The 17939-nt window shown below is 40.8% G+C and overlaps 1 protein-coding gene across 1 annotated transcript in view; it reads right to left on the reverse strand.

Annotated features, from left to right (window-relative positions):
• Positions 1–6661, reverse strand: part of LOC123994355 (voltage-dependent L-type calcium channel subunit alpha-1C-like) — a 39722-nt gene extending 33061 nt beyond the window's left edge. The window contains exon 1 of the mRNA XM_046296862.1: positions 6447–6661. Coding sequence (XP_046152818.1) covers positions 6447–6625 — 179 coding nt within the window. The 5' untranslated portion in view covers positions 6626–6661. The remainder of the gene's footprint in view (positions 1–6446) is intronic.
• Positions 6662–17939: the final 11278 nt, after the last annotated feature.

The following is a 17939-nucleotide window of genomic DNA, read 5'->3' on the forward strand; positions in this document are numbered from 1 at the left end:
CACACCATCACTATATATAATAAACCAGTTCACACCACTATATATAATAAACCAGTTCACACCACTATATATAATAAACCAGTTCACACCACTATATATAATAAACCAGTTCACACCACCACTATATATAATAAACCAGTTCACACCACTATATATAATAAACCAGTTCATACCACTATATATAATAAACCAGTTCACACCATCACTATATATAATAAACCAGTTCACACCACTATATATAATAAACCAGTTCACACCACTATATATAATAAACCAGTTCATACCACTATATATATTAAACCAGTTCACACCATCACTATATATAATAAACCAGTTCACACCACTATATATAATAAACCAGTTCACACCATCACTATATATAATAAACCAGTTCACACCATCACTATATATATTAAACCAGTTCACACCACTATATATAATAAACCAGTTCATACCACTATATATAATAAACCAGTTCACACCATCACTATATATAATAAACCAGTTCACACCATCACTATATATATTAAACCAGTTCACACCACTATATATAATAAACCAGTTCACACCATATATATATAATAAACCAGTTCACACCACCACTATATATTAAACCAGTTCACACCACCACTATATATAATAAACCAGTTCACACCACCACTATATATAATAAACCAGTTCACACCACTATATATAATAAACCAGTTCACACCATCACTATATATATTAAACCAGTTCACACCACTATATATAATAAACCAGTTCACACCATCACTATATATAATAAACCAGTTCACACCACCACTATATATAATAAACCAGTTCACACCACTATATATAATAAACCAGTTCACACCACTATATATAATAAACCAGTTCACACCACCACTATATATAATAAACCAGTTCACACCACTATATATAATAAACCAGTTCACACCACCACTATATATAATAAACCAGTTCACCACCACTATATATAATAAACCAGTTCACACCACTATATATAATAAACCAGTTCACACCACCACTATATATAATAAACCAGTTCACACCATCACTATATATAATAAACCAGTTCACACCACTATATATAATAAACCAGTTCACACCACCACTATATATAATAAACCAGTTCACACCACCACTATATATAATAAACCAGTTCACACCACTATATATAATAAACCAGTTCACACCACTATATATAATAAACCAGTTCACACCACTATATATAATAAACCAGTTCACACCACCACTATATATAATAAACCAGTTCATACCACTATATATATTAAACCAGTTCACACCATTACTATATATAATAAACCAGTTCACACCACTATATATAATAAACCAGTTCACACCACTATATATAATAAACCAGTTCACACCACTATATATAATAAACCAGTTCACACCACCACTATATATAATAAACCAGTTCACACCACTATATATAATAAACCAGTTCATACCACTATATATAATAAACCAGTTCACACCATCACTATATATAATAAACCAGTTCACACCACTATATATAATAAACCAGTTCACACCACTATATATAATAAACCAGTTTCACTATATATATTAAACCAGTTCACACCATCACTATATATAATAAACCAGTTCACACCACTATATATAATAAACCAGTTCACACCATCACTATATATAATAAACCAGTTCACACCATCACTATATATATTAAACCAGTTCACACCACTATATATAATAAACCAGTTCATACCACTATATATAATAAACCAGTTCACACCATCACTATATATAATAAACCAGTTCACACCATCACTATATATATTAAACCAGTTCACACCACTATATATAATAAACCAGTTCACACCATCACTATATATAATAAACCAGTTCACACCACCACTATATATAATAAACCAGTTCACACCACCACTATATATAATAAACCAGTTCACACCACCACTATATATAATAAACCAGTTCACACCACTATATATAATAAACCAGTTCACACCATCACTATATATATTAAACCAGTTCACACCACTATATATAATAAACCAGTTCACACCATCACTATATATAATAAACCAGTTCACACCACCACTATATATAATAAACCAGTTCACACCACTATATATAATAAACCAGTTCACACCACTATATATAATAAACCAGTTCACACCACCACTATATATAATAAACCAGTTCACACCACCACTATATATAATAAACCAGTTCACACCACCACTATATATAATAAACCAGTTCACACCACCACTATATATAATAAACCAGTTCACACCACTATATATAATAAACCAGTTCACACCACCACTATATATAATAAACCAGTTCACACCATCACTATATATAATAAACCAGTTCACACCACTATATATAATAAACCAGTTCACACCACCACTATATATAATAAACCAGTTCACACCACCACTATATATAATAAACCAGTTCACACCACCACTATATATAATAAACCAGTTCACACCATCACTATATATAATAAACCAGTTCACACCATCACTATATATAATAAACCAGTTCACACCACTATATATAATAAACCAGTTCACACCATCACTATATATAATAAACCAGTTCACACCACTATATATAATAAACCAGTTCACACCATCACTATATATAATAAACCAGTTCACACCACTATATATAATAAACCAGTTCACACCACCACTATATATAATAAACCAGTTCACACCACTATATATAATAAACCAGTTCACACCACTATATATAATAAACCAGTTCACACCATCACTATATATAATAAACCAGTTCACACCATCACTATATATAATAAACCAGTTCACACCGCCACTATATATAATAAACCAGTTCACACCACTATATATAATAAACCAGTTCACACCACTATATATAATAAACCAGTTCACACCATCACTATATATATTAAACCAGTTCACACCACTATATATAATAAACCAGTTCACACCACTATATATAATAAACCAGTTCACACCACTATATATAATAAACCAGTTCACACCACCACTATATATAATAAACCAGTTCACACCACTATATATAATAAACCAGTTCACACCATCACTATATATAATAAACCAGTTCACACCACCACTATATATAATAAACCAGTTCACACCATCACTATATATAATAAACCAGTTCACACCACCACTATATATAATAAACCAGTTCACACCATCACTATATATAATAAACCAGTTCACACCATCACTATATATAATAAACCAGTTCACACCACTATATATAATAAACCAGTTCACACCATCACTATATATAATAAACCAGTTCACACCACTATATATAATAAACCAGTTCATACCACTATATATATTAAACCAGTTCACACCATCACTATATATAATAAACCAGTTCACACCACTATATATAATAAACCAGTTCACACCACTATATATAATAAACCAGTTCATACCACTATATATATTAAACCAGTTCACACCATCACTATATATAATAAACCAGTTCACACCACTATATATAATAAACCAGTTCACACCACTATATATAATAAACCAGTTCACACCACTATATATAATAAACCAGTTCACACCACCACTATATATAATAAACCAGTTCACACCACTATATATAATAAACCAGTTCATACCACTATATATAATAAACCAGTTCACACCATCACTATATATAATAAACCAGTTCACACCACTATATATAATAAACCAGTTCACACCACTATATATAATAAACCAGTTCATACCACTATATATATTAAACCAGTTCACACCATCACTATATATAATAAACCAGTTCACACCACTATATATAATAAACCAGTTCACACCATCACTATATATAATAAACCAGTTCACACCACTATATATAATAAACCAGTTCACACCACTATATATAATAAACCAGTTCACACCATCACTATATATAATAAACCAGTTCACACCACTATATATAATAAACCAGTTCACACCACTATATATAATAAACCAGTTCACACCATCACTATATATATTAAACCAGTTCACACCACTATATATAATAAACCAGTTCACACCACTATATATATTAAACCAGTTCACACCACTATATATAATAAACCAGTTCACACCACTATATATAATAAACCAGTTCACACCACTATATATAATAAACCAGTTCACACCACTATATATAATAAACCAGTTCATACCACTATATATAATAAACCAGTTCACACCATCACTATATATAATAAACCAGTTCACACCACCACTATATATAATAAACCAGTTCACACCACTATATATAATAAACCAGTTCATACCACTATATATAATAAACCAGTTCACACCACCACTATATATAATAAACCAGTTCACACCACTATATATAATAAACCAGTTCACACCACTATATATAATAAACCAGTTCATACCACTATATATAATAAACCAGTTCACACCATCACTATATATAATAAACCAGTTCACACCACTATATATAATAAACCAGTTCACACCACTATATATAATAAACCAGTTCACACCACTATATATATTAAACCAGTTCACACCACTATATATAATAAACCAGTTCACACCACCACTATATATAATAAACCAGTTCACACCACTATATATAATAAACCAGTTCACACCATCACTATATATAATAAACCAGTTCACACCACCACTATATATAATAAACCAGTTCACACCATCACTATATATAATAAACCAGTTCACACCACCACTATATATAATAAACCAGTTCACACCATCACTATATATAATAAACCAGTTCACACCATCACTATATATAATAAACCAGTTCACACCACTATATATAATAAACCAGTTCACACCATCACTATATATAATAAACCAGTTCACACCACTATATATAATAAACCAGTTCATACCACTATATATATTAAACCAGTTCACACCATCACTATATATAATAAACCAGTTCACACCACTATATATAATAAACCAGTTCACACCACTATATATAATAAACCAGTTCATACCACTATATATATTAAACCAGTTCACACCATCACTATATATAATAAACCAGTTCACACCACTATATATAATAAACCAGTTCACACCACTATATATAATAAACCAGTTCACACCACTATATATAATAAACCAGTTCACACCACCACTATATATAATAAACCAGTTCACACCACTATATATAATAAACCAGTTCATACCACTATATATAATAAACCAGTTCACACCATCACTATATATAATAAACCAGTTCACACCACTATATATAATAAACCAGTTCACACCACTATATATAATAAACCAGTTCATACCACTATATATATTAAACCAGTTCACACCATCACTATATATAATAAACCAGTTCACACCACTATATATAATAAACCAGTTCACACCATCACTATATATAATAAACCAGTTCACACCACTATATATAATAAACCAGTTCACACCACTATATATAATAAACCAGTTCACACCATCACTATATATAATAAACCAGTTCACACCACTATATATAATAAACCAGTTCACACCACTATATATAATAAACCAGTTCACACCATCACTATATATATTAAACCAGTTCACACCACTATATATAATAAACCAGTTCACACCACTATATATATTAAACCAGTTCACACCACTATATATAATAAACCAGTTCACACCACTATATATAATAAACCAGTTCACACCACTATATATAATAAACCAGTTCACACCACTATATATAATAAACCAGTTCATACCACTATATATAATAAACCAGTTCACACCATCACTATATATAATAAACCAGTTCACACCACCACTATATATAATAAACCAGTTCACACCACTATATATAATAAACCAGTTCATACCACTATATATAATAAACCAGTTCACACCACCACTATATATAATAAACCAGTTCACACCACTATATATAATAAACCAGTTCACACCACTATATATAATAAACCAGTTCATACCACTATATATAATAAACCAGTTCACACCATCACTATATATAATAAACCAGTTCACACCACTATATATAATAAACCAGTTCACACCACTATATATAATAAACCAGTTCACACCACTATATATATTAAACCAGTTCACACCACTATATATAATAAACCAGTTCACACCATCACTATATATAATAAACCAGTTCACACCACTATATATAATAAACCAGTTCATACCACTATATATAATAAACCAGTTCACACCATCACTATATATAATAAACCAGTTCACACCATCACTATATATAATAAACCAGTTCACACCACTATATATAATAAACCAGTTCATACCACCACTATATATAATAAACCAGTTCACAGCACTATATATATTAAACCAGTTCACAGCACTATATATAGTAGAGGATACTTCCACTCCACGATGCTGATGCAGGCTCTGCGGATGGGGTTCTTGAGGGTGAGGCAGAGCAGGGCTCTGGGAGGTCTGGTTGGGGCCGTGTTGATGGGTTTCTTGGGCTTGTTGGTGTAGTGCTGCCTCTTCCTCTGTGTGGAGCTGGCTGTGGAGATGGGCGCGCCCGCGTTCCCCATTTGCTTGGCCTGCCGCGCCGCCTCGATGGCCGCCTGCCAGGTGAGGGCCGCCCGGGGCCGCTGGGGATGTGCTCTGCTGCTAGCCCCACCACCGCCCCTCCGACCACGGCCTCCAGGGGCCCGCGCCCACCTCCACTTCCACCCACGCCACCTCCTCCATCTGCAACGCTGGTATCGTTCAGAATGGGCGCCGCCTCCGGCAGCGGTGGGGGGGAGTAGTCGGAGCCTGGAAGGAGGAGAGAAGGGGGAGAGGGGTGAGCAGGGGGACTTGAGATGTGGGATACAGTGGCAGAACGGGGCCATTGGGAACATTTGGTACATCTACGTAATCTTGATCTATTTAGTGGAGTTAGTTTAGGAACAGGTGTCAGACCAGTCCGACTCCGTTGCCAATTTAATCCTGACTAAATGTAACAACACAACTATCATAGAGTATATCTTTTATTTTAACAGACAGTCAGGCAGACAGAGAGACATTCAGTGCAGAAATGGGTTGGACTGGAGAGAGAGAGGGTGAGAGAGAGAGAGTGAGAGAGAGAGAGAGAGAGAGAGAGAGAGAGAGAGAGAGAGAGAGAGAGAGAGAGAGAGAGAGAGAGAGAGAGAGAGAGAGAGAGAGAGAGAGAGAGAGAGAGAGAGAGAGAGAGAGAGAGAGAGTGTGTGTGTGACAGAGATACAGAGAGATTTACCCCATGTTCTCCATGTGTCAGCTAGATTACTACCAGAAACAAAGTACTGTACATGTCATACTCCAATAATAGTGTAAAACATCTCTACTCATCATGTATTGACACTGTTCTAAGACCATCCATGCCTAATCTCTCTGCTCAGTACTCCATGTCTAAACCCAGCCTAACGCTGATCTGGGGACAGAGTTAAAAGAAGGATAAAGCAGAGCCGTAGTGGTGGAGGTAACTGAAAAACAATAGCAAGATTTACCATCCAGTTTTCGACAGAACGTTCACGTCAATATTCTAGAATCCTCATAAATAGAATCCTCATAAATAGAATCCTCACATTTTCCATCCAATTGAGTCGTTGTGATAACAGTCTGTGTGTGATGACGTAGTGGTTCGATTAAATGGGTTTCCATCGGATTTTCACCTTTTGTCACTAACATTTAGTGTGGGTTTATTACATTTAACCTTTATTTAACTAGGCAGGGCCGGATGTGATTCTGGCCTGGATTCAAACCAGGGACTGTAGTGACGCCTCTTGAACTGAGATGCAGTGCCTTAGCCTGCCGCGCCATTAGGGAGTCCAGGGTATATCCTACATGATGAGATTATAGGGAGTCCAGGGTATATCCTACATGATGAGATTATAGGGAGTCCAGGGTATATCCTACATGATGAGATTATAGGGAGTCCAGGGTATATCCTACATGATGAGATTATAGGGAGACCAGGGTATATCCTACATGATGAGATTATAGGGAGTCCAGGGTATATCCTACATGATGAGATTATAGGGAGTCCAGGGTATATCCTACATGATGAGATTATAGGGAGACCAGGGTATATCCTACATGATGAGATTATAGGGAGTCCAGGGTATATCCTACATGATGAGATTATAGGGAGTCCAGGGTATATAGATTATAGGGAGACCAGGGTATATCCTACATCATGAGATTATAGGGAGTCCAGGGTATATCCTACATGATGAGATTATAGGGAGACCAGGGTATATCCTACATGATGAGATTATAGGGAGACCAGGGTATATAGATTATAGGGAGTCCAGGGTATATCCTACATGATGAGATTATAGGGAGTCCAGGGTATATCCTACATGATGAGATTATAGGGAGACCAGGGTATATCCTACATGATGAGATTATAGGGAGACCAGGGTATATCCTACATGATGAGATTATAGGGAGACCAGGGTATATCCTACATGATGAGATTATAGGGAGTCCAGGGTATATCCTACATGATGAGATTATAGGGAGACCAGGGTATATCCTACATGATGAGATTATAGGGAGTCCAGGGTATATAGATTATAGGGAGACCAGGGTATATCCTACATGATGAGATTATAGGGAGACCAGGGTATATCCTACATGATGAGATTATAGGGAGACCAGGGTATATCCTACATGATGAGATTATAGGGAGTCCAGGGTATATCCTACATGATGAGATTATAGGGAGACCAGGGTATATCCTACATGATGAGATTATAGGGAGTCCAGGGTATATAGATTATAGGGAGACCAGGGTATATCCTACATGATGAGATTATAGGGAGTCCAGGGTATATCCTACATGATGAGATTATAGGGAGTCCAGGGTATATAGATTATAGGGAGTCCAGGGTATATCCTACATGATGAGATTATAGGGAGACCAGGGTATATCCTATATGATGAGATTATAGGGAGACCAGGGTATATAGATTATAGGGAGTCCAGGGTATATCCTACATGATGAGATTATAGGGAGACCAGGGTATATCCTACATGATGAGATTATAGGGAGACCAGGGTATATCCTACATGATGAGATTATTATGGACAAAAGAGATAGATTATTTGTATTTGTCAAACTGCAGTCAAGTATCGATCATCATGTCCCCAGATTGAGCCTCAATGTTTATTGGAAATGAGCATCAAGTTCATCACTGCACTTTGACCTCCCTGTGAAGTTCATCATAACTTATTTCATCTGTCGCCTAATAAACTGCATGCTTTCCTGAGTCGTAGTGGGACGACCAAACACCATGTCATCACTTATTTAATCTGAGTCGTAGTGGGACGACCAAACACCATGTCATCACTTATTTAATCTGAGTCGAAGTGAGACACCAAACACCATGTCATCACTTATTTAATCTGAGTCGTAGTGAGACGACCAAACACCATGTCATCACTTATTTAATCTGAGTCGTAGTGGGACGACCAAACACCATGTCATCACTTATTTAATCTGAGTCGTAGTGGGACGACCAAACACCATGTCATCACTTATTTAATCTGAGTCGTAGTGGGACGACCAAACACCATGTCATCACTTATTTAATCTGAGTCGTAGTGGGACGACCAAACACCATGTCATCACTTATTTAATCTGAGTCGTAGTGGGACGACCAAACACCATGTCATCACTTATTTAATCTGAGTCGTAGTGGGACGACCAAACACCATGTCATCACTTATTTAATCTGAGTCGTAGTGGGACGACCAAACACCATGTCATCACTTATTTAATCTGAGTCGTAGTGGGACGACCAAACACCATGTCATCACTTATTTAATCTGAGTTCATTCATCTTTCCCTCGATCCTGACTAGTCTGACGAGGAGGAGAGGATAGGGGGACGGAGGGACGAGGAAGGGAGGATAAAGGGATGAGGAGGAAAGTATAGAGGGATGAGGATGAGTGGATAGAGGGATGAGGAGGAGAGGATAGAGGGATGAGGAGGAGAGGATAGAGGGATGAGGATAAAGGAAAGAAAGGCTGAGGAGGAGGAGAGGATAGAGGGATGGAGGGATGAGGAGGAGAGGATAGAGGGATGAGGATAAAGGGAGGAAGGGCTGAGGAGGAGGAGAGGATAGAGGGATGAGGATAGAGGGAGGAAGGGCTGAGGAGGAGGAGATGATAGAGGGATGGGGGATACGGAGGAGAGGATGGAGGGATGAGGAGGAGAGGATAGAGGGATGAGGAGGAGAGGATAGAGGGATGGAGGGATGAGGAGGATAGGATAGAGGGATGAGGAGGAGAGGATAGAGGGATGAGGAGGAGAGGATAGAGGGATGGAGGGATGAGGAGGAGAGGATAGAGGGATGAGGAGGAGAAGATGGAGGGATGAGGAGGAGAGGATGGAGTGACGAGGAGGAGAGAATAGAGGGATGGAGGGATGAGGAGGAGAGGATAGAGGGATGAGGATAAAGGGAGGAAGGGCTGAGGAGGAGGAGAAGATAGAGGGATGGGGATAAGGAGGAGAGGATGGAGGGATGAGGAGGAGAGGATAGAGGGATGGAGGGATGAGGAGGAGAGAATGGAGGGATGAGGAGGAGAGGATAGAGGGATGGAGGGATGAGGAGGAGAGGATAGAGTGATGAGGATAAAGGGAGGAAGGGTTGAGGAGGAGAGGATAGAGGGATGAGGATAGAGGGATGGAGGGATGAGGATAAAGGGAGGAAGGGCTGAGGAGGAGGAGAGGATAGAGGGATGAGGATAAAGGGAGGAAGGGCTGAGGAGGAGGAGAGGATAGAGGGATGGGGGGATACGGAGGAGAGGATGGAGGGATGAAGAGGAGAGGATAGAGGGATGGAGGGATGAGGAGGAGAGGATAGAGGGATGAGGAGGAGAGGATGGATGGATGAGGAGGAGAGGATGGAGTGACGAGGAGGAGAGAATAGAGGGATGGAGGGATGAGGAGGAGAGGATAGAGGGATGGAGGGATGAGGATAAAGGGAGGAAGGGCTGAGCAGGAGAAGAGGATAGAGGGATGGAGGACTGAGGATAAAGGGATGAAGGACTGAGGAGGAGAAGAGGATAGAGGGATGGAGGACTGAGGAGGAGAAGAGGATAGAGGGATGAGGATAGAGGGATGGAGGACTGAGGATAAAGGGATGAAGGACTGAGGAGGAGAAGAAGATAGAGGGATGAGGATAGAGGGATGGAGGACTGAGGATAGAGGGATGGAGGACTGAGGATAGAGGGATGGAGGACTGAGGATAGAGGGATGGAGGACTGAGGATAGAGGGATGGAGGACTGAGGATAAAGGGATGAAGGACTGAGGAGGAGAAGAGGATAGAGGGATGAGGATAGAGGGATGGAGGACTGAGGATAAAGGGATGAAGGACTGAGGAGGAGAAGAGGATAGAGGGATGAGGATAGAGGGATGGAGGACTGAGGATAAAGGGATGAAGGACTGGAGAGAAGAGGATAGAGGGATGGAGGACTGAGGATAAAGGGATGAAGGACTGAGGAGAAGGGGATGGAGGACTGAGGATAAAGGGATGAAGGACTGAGGAGGAGAAGAGGATAGAGGGATGAGGATAGAGGGATGGAGGACTGAGGATAAAGGGATGAAGGACTGAGGAGGAGAGGATAGAGGGATGAGGATAGAGGGATGGAGGACTGAGGATAAAGGGATGAAGGACTGAGAGAGGATAGAGGGATGAGGATAGAGGGATGGAGGACTGAGGATAAAGGGATGAAGGACTGAGGAGGAGAGGATAGAGGGATGAGGATAGAGGGATGGAGGACTGAGGATAAGGGATGAAGGACTGAGGAGGAGAAGAGGATAGAGGGATGAGGATAGAGGGATGGAGGACTGAGGAGGAGGAGAGGATAGAGGGATGGAGGACTGAGGATAAAGGGATGAAGGACTGAGGAGGAGAAGAGGATAGAGGGATGAGGATAAAGGGATGAAGGACTGAGGAGGAGAAGAGGATAGAGGGATGAGGATAAAGGGATGAAGGACTGAGGAGGAGGAGAGGATAGAGGGATGGAGGACTGAGGATAAAGGGATGAAGGACTGAGGAGGAGAAGAGGATAGAGGGATGGAGGACTGAGGATAAAGGGATGAAGGACTGAGGAGGAGAAGAGGATAGAGGGATGAGGATAGAGGGATGGAGGACTGAGGATAAAGGGATGAAGGATGAGAGGATAGAGGATGAGGACTGAGGAGAAGGACTGAGGAGGGATGAGGAAGAGGATAGAGGGATGGAGGGAGGGATGAGGATGGAGGGATGAGGAGAAGAGGATAGAGGGATGAGGATAGAGGGATGAGGACTGAGGAGAGGGATGGAGGACTGAGGATAAAGGGATGAAGGACTGAGGAGAAGAGGATAGAGGGATGAGGATAAAGGGATGAAGGACTGAGGAGGAGGAGAGGATAGAGGGATGAGGATAGAGGGATGGAGGACTGAGGATAAAGGGATGAAGGACTGAGGAGGAGAAGAGGATAAAGGGATGAGGATAAAGGGATGAAGGACTGAGGATAAAGGGATGAAGGACTGAGGATAAAGGGATGAGGATAGAGGGATGAGGATAGAGGGATGGAGGACTGAGGAGGAGAAGAGGATAGAGGGATGAGGATAGAGGGATGAGGATAAAGGGATGAAGGACTGAGGAGGAGACATCAGTAATTCCAGCAGTGAGTGAATCCTGCAGAAATCATCTAGGAATCGGATCAATCATTCATCAACTCATTACTTTATTGATGAAGATGAGATTGAGATGGTTTGAAGTCTGATGGTGATGGTGAGTGGCTCAGTTGTCATCCAAAGGCAGTTCTATATTTAACTGCAGTTAAGTGTTCCTTACAGCGCCGAAAGACAAACAGTCAAAATGAATCTGTTTCTTGTAGTGATACATGACTTGGGCTTGGTCCTAAATGGCACCCAGATCCCTTTACACAGCTCTATGGGCCCTGGTCAAAAGCAGTGCACTGTATACTAAATAGGCTGCCATTTGGGACATAAAATCCATTCTGAACACCTAGTGATAATTAGCTATGCAACATGTCTGTTCCGGTCTACAAAACCTCCAAATTACCTTACTACATTCCATCTCTCTCTCTCTCTCTCTCTGTCTATCTCTCTCTACTCCCTCTCTCTCTCTCTCTCTCTCTCTCTCTCTCTCTCTCTCTCTCTCTCTCTCTCTCTCTCTCTCTCTCTCTCTCTCTCTCTGTCTCTATCTCTCTCTACCCCTCTCTCTCTCTCTCTCTCTCTCTCTCTCTCTCTCTCTCTCTCTCTCTCTCTCTCTCTCCTCTCCCTCCCTCTCTCTCTCCCTCCCTCTCTCCCTCTCTCTCTCTCTCTCTCTCTCTCTCTCTCTCTCTCTCTCTCTCTCTCTCTCTTATACACACAAGTGTAAAGGGATAAAGAATATGTACATAAAGATATATGAATGAGTGATGGTACAGAACGGCATAGGCAAGATGCAGTAGATGGTATCGAGTACAATATTTACATATGAGATGAGTAATGTAGGGTATGTAAACATTATATTAAGTGGCATTGTTTAAAGTGGCTAGTGATACATTTTTTACATCAATTTTTCCATTATTAAAGTGGCTGGAGTTGAGTCAGTATGTTGGCAGCAGCTCACTCTCCTCCTCTTCCTCCATGCTCCATCCCTCCCTCCTCTTCCTCCATGCACTCACCTCTCCCTCCATCCCTCCCTACACTCACTCTCCTCCTCTTCCTCTGCTAGCCCTGTTCCATACACAGAAACATGCCTGACACACACACACATCCATATGCTAACTGGGCTAACACACACACACACATCCATATGCTAACTGGGCTAACACACTCAGACACACATCCATATGCTAACTGGGCTAACACACTCAGACACACATCCATATGCTAACTGGGCTAACACACTCAGACACACATCCATATGCTAACTGGGCTAACACACTCAGACACACATCCATATGCTAACTGGGCTAACACACTCAGACACACATCCATATGCTAACTGGGCTAACACACTCAGACACACATCTGCTTTAGGGATCTAGCGTGTGCCTGCCAGGTAAATATATAACTCTCTCTACCCTGTGACCCCTAGACAGATATCTCTCTACCCTGTGACCCCTAGACAGATATCTCTCTACCCTGTGACCCCTAGAAAGATATCTCTCTACCCTGTGACCCCTAGAGAGATATCTCTACTCTGTGACCCTAGACAGATATCTCTCTACCCTATGACCCCTAGACAGATATCTCTCTACCCTGTGACCCCTAGAAAGATATCTCTCTACCCTGTGACCCCTAGACAGATATCTCTCTAACCTATGACCCCTAGACAGATATCTCTCTACCCTGTGACCCCTAGAAAGATATCTCTCTACCCTGTGACCCCTAGACAGATATCTCTCTACCCTGTGACCCCTAGACAGATATCTCTCTACCCTGTGACCCCTAGAAAGATATCTCTCTACCCTGTGACCCCTAGACAGATATCTCTCTACCCTGTGACCCCTAGACAGATATCTCTCTACCCTGTGACCCCTAGACAGATATCTCTCTACCCTGTGACCCCTAGACAGATATCGCTCTACCCTAATGTATGTATAATTCATATAATTGATGTGTAATTCATACAATTGATGTATAATTCATATAATTGATGTGTAATTCATATAATTGATGTGTAATTCATATAATTGATGTGTAATTCATATAATTGATGTGTAATTCATATAATTGATGTGTAATTCATACAATTGATGTATAATTCATATAATTGATGTGTAATTCATACAATTGATGTATAATTCATATAATTGATGTGTAATTCATATAATTTATGTGTAATTCATATAATTGATGTGTAATTCATACAATTGATGTATAATTCATATAATTGATGTGTAATTCATATAATTTATGTGTAATTCATATAATTGATGTATAATTCATATAATTGATGTGTAATTCATACAATTGATGTATAATTCATATAATTGATGTGTAATTCATATAATTGATGTGTAATTCATATAATTGATGTGTAATTCATATAATTTATGTGTAATTCATATAATTTATGTGTAATTCATATAATTTATGTGTAATTCATATAATTGATGTATAATTCATATAATTGATGTGTAATTCATACAATTGATGTATAATTCATATAATTGATGTGTAATTCATATAATTTATGTGTAATTCATATAATTGATGTGTAATTCATACAATTGATGTATAATTCATATAATTGATGTGTAATTCATATAATTTATGTGTAATTCATATAATTGATGTGTAATTCATATAATTGATATATAATTTATATATAATGTATGTATACTTCATATAATGTATGTGTAATTTATAGAATGTATATATGATTTCCCCAAACCCCAACAGGAAGTTGTATACTTCATATAATGTATGTGTAATTTATAGAATGTATATATGATTTCCCCAAACCCCAACAGGAAGTCAGCTGTATAGCAGATGTGTTTTATCCTATTGATTCATCCATTTGATAATATACAGTACACACTGGCTCATCTCCAGTACCCTAAACTGCCTCCCTATTTCCTATGTAGTCCACTGCTTCTGGTCCAGAATAGTGCACTATATAGGGATTAGAGAGCCCTTTGGGAGGCTGACCTAGTCTTGTAATGAGGAAGAATAAAAATACCTAAACATGCTTTGGGAATATAAAGTGGTTAGAGGCAGGGTAGCCTAGTGGTTAGAGGCAGGTAGCCTAGTGGTTAGAGGCAGGGTAGCCTAGTGGTTAGAGGCAGGGTAGCCTAGTGGTTAGAGGCAGGGTAGCCTAGTGGTTAGAGGCAGGGTAGCCTAGTGGTTAGAGGCAGGTAGCCTAGTGGTTAGAGGCAGGGTAGCCTAGTGGTTAGAGGCAGGGTAGTCTAGTGGTTAGAGGCAGGGTAGCCTAGTGGTTAGAGGCAGGGTAGCCTAGTGGTTAGAGGCAGGGTAGCCTAGTGGTTAGAGGCAGGGTAGCCTAGTGGTTAGAGGCAGGGTAGCCTAGTGGTTAGAGGCAGGGTAGCCTAGTGGTTAGAGGCAGGGTAGCCTAGTGGTTAGAGGCAGGGTAGCCTAGTGGTTAGAGGCAGGTAGCCTAGTGGTTAGAGGCAGGGTAGCCTAGTGGTTAGAGGCAGGGTAGCCTAGTGGTTAGAGGCAGGTAACCTAGTGGTTAGAGGCAGGTAGCCTAGTGGTTAGAGGCAGGGTAGCCTAGTGGTTAGAGGCAGGGTAGCCTAGTGGTTAGAGGCAGGGTAGCCTAGTGGTTAGAGGCAGGGTAGCCTAGTGGTTAGAGGCAGGGTAGCCTAGTGGTTAGAGGCAGGGTAGCCTAGTGGTTAGAGGCAGGTAGCCTAGTGGTTAGAGGCAGGGTAGCCTAGTGGTTAGAGGCAGGGTAGCCTAGTGGTTAGAGGCAGGGTAGCCTAGTGGTTAGAGGCAGGGTAGCCTAGTGGTTAGAGGCAGGGTAGCCTAGTGGTTAGAGGCAGGTAGCCTAGTGGTTAGAGGCAGGGTAGCCTAGTGGTTAGAGGCAGGGTAGCCTAGTGGTTAGAGGCAGGGTAGCCTAGTGGTTAGAGGCAGGGTAGCCTAGTGGTTAGAGGCAGGGTAGCCTAGTGGTTAGAGGCAGGTAGCCTAGTGGTTAGAGGCAGGGTAGCCTAGTGGTTAGAGGCAGGGTAGCCTAGTGGTTAGAGGCAGGTAGCCTAGTGGTTAGAGGCAGGTAGCCTAGTGGTTAGAGGCAGGGTAGCCTAGTGGTTAGAGGCAGGGTAGCCTAGTGGTTAGAGGCAGGGTAGCCTAGTGGTTAGAGGCAGGGTAGCCTAGTGGTTAGAGGCAGGGTAGCCTAGTGGTTAGAGGCAGGGTAGCCTAGTGGTTAGAGGCAGGGTAGCCTAGTGGTTAGAGGCAGGGTAGCCTAGTGGTTAGAGGCAGGGTAGCCTAGTGGTTAGAGGCAGGGTAGCCTAGTGGTTAGAGCGTTGGGCCAGTAACCGAAAGGTTGCCGGATCGGATCCCCGAGCTGTCAAGGTACAGAACTGTTCAGTTAACAAGGTGGTTAGAGGCAGGGTAGCCTAGTGGTTAGAGCGTTGGGCCAGTAACCCGAAAGGTTGCCGGATCGGATCCCCGAGCTGTCAAGGTACAGAACTGTTCAGTTAACAAGGTGGTTAGAGGCAGGGTAGCCTAGTGGTTAGAGCGTTGGGCCAGTAACCCGAAAGGTTGCCGGATCGGATCCCCGAGCTGTCAAAGTACAGAACTGTTCAGTTAACAAGGTGGTTAGAGGCAGGGTAGCCTAGTGGTTAGAGCGTTGGGCCAGTAACCGAAAGGTTGCCGGATCGGATCCCCGAGCTGTCAAGGTACAGAACTGTTCAGTTAACAAGGTGGTTAGAGGCATGGTAGCCTAGTGGTTAGAGCGTTCGGCCAGTAACCGAAAGGTTGCCGGATCAGATCCCCGAGCTGTCAAGGTACAGAACTGTTCAGTTAACAAGGTGGTTAGAGGCAGGGTAGCCTAGTGGTTAGAGCGTTGGGCCAGTAACCCGAAAGGTTGCCGGATCGGATCCCCGAGCTGTCAAGGTACAGAACTGTTCAGTTAACAAGGTGGTTAGAGGCAGGGTAGCCTAGTGGTTAGAGCGTTGGGCCAGTAACCCGAAAGGTTGCCGGATCGGATCCCCGAGCTGTCAAAGTACAGAACTGTTCAGTTAACAAGGTGGTTAGAGGCAGGGTAGCCTAGTGGTTAGAGCGTTGGGCCAGTAACCGAAAGGTTGCCGGATCGGATCCCCGAGCTGTCAAGGTACAGAACTGTTCAGTTAACAAGGTGGTTAGAGGCAGGGTAGCCTAGTGGTTAGAGCGTTGGGCCAGTAACCGAAAGGTTGCCGG

This window comes from Oncorhynchus gorbuscha, linkage group LG14 (assembly GCF_021184085.1).
Source record: "Oncorhynchus gorbuscha isolate QuinsamMale2020 ecotype Even-year linkage group LG14, OgorEven_v1.0, whole genome shotgun sequence".
NCBI lineage: Eukaryota > Metazoa > Chordata > Actinopteri > Salmoniformes > Salmonidae > Oncorhynchus > Oncorhynchus gorbuscha.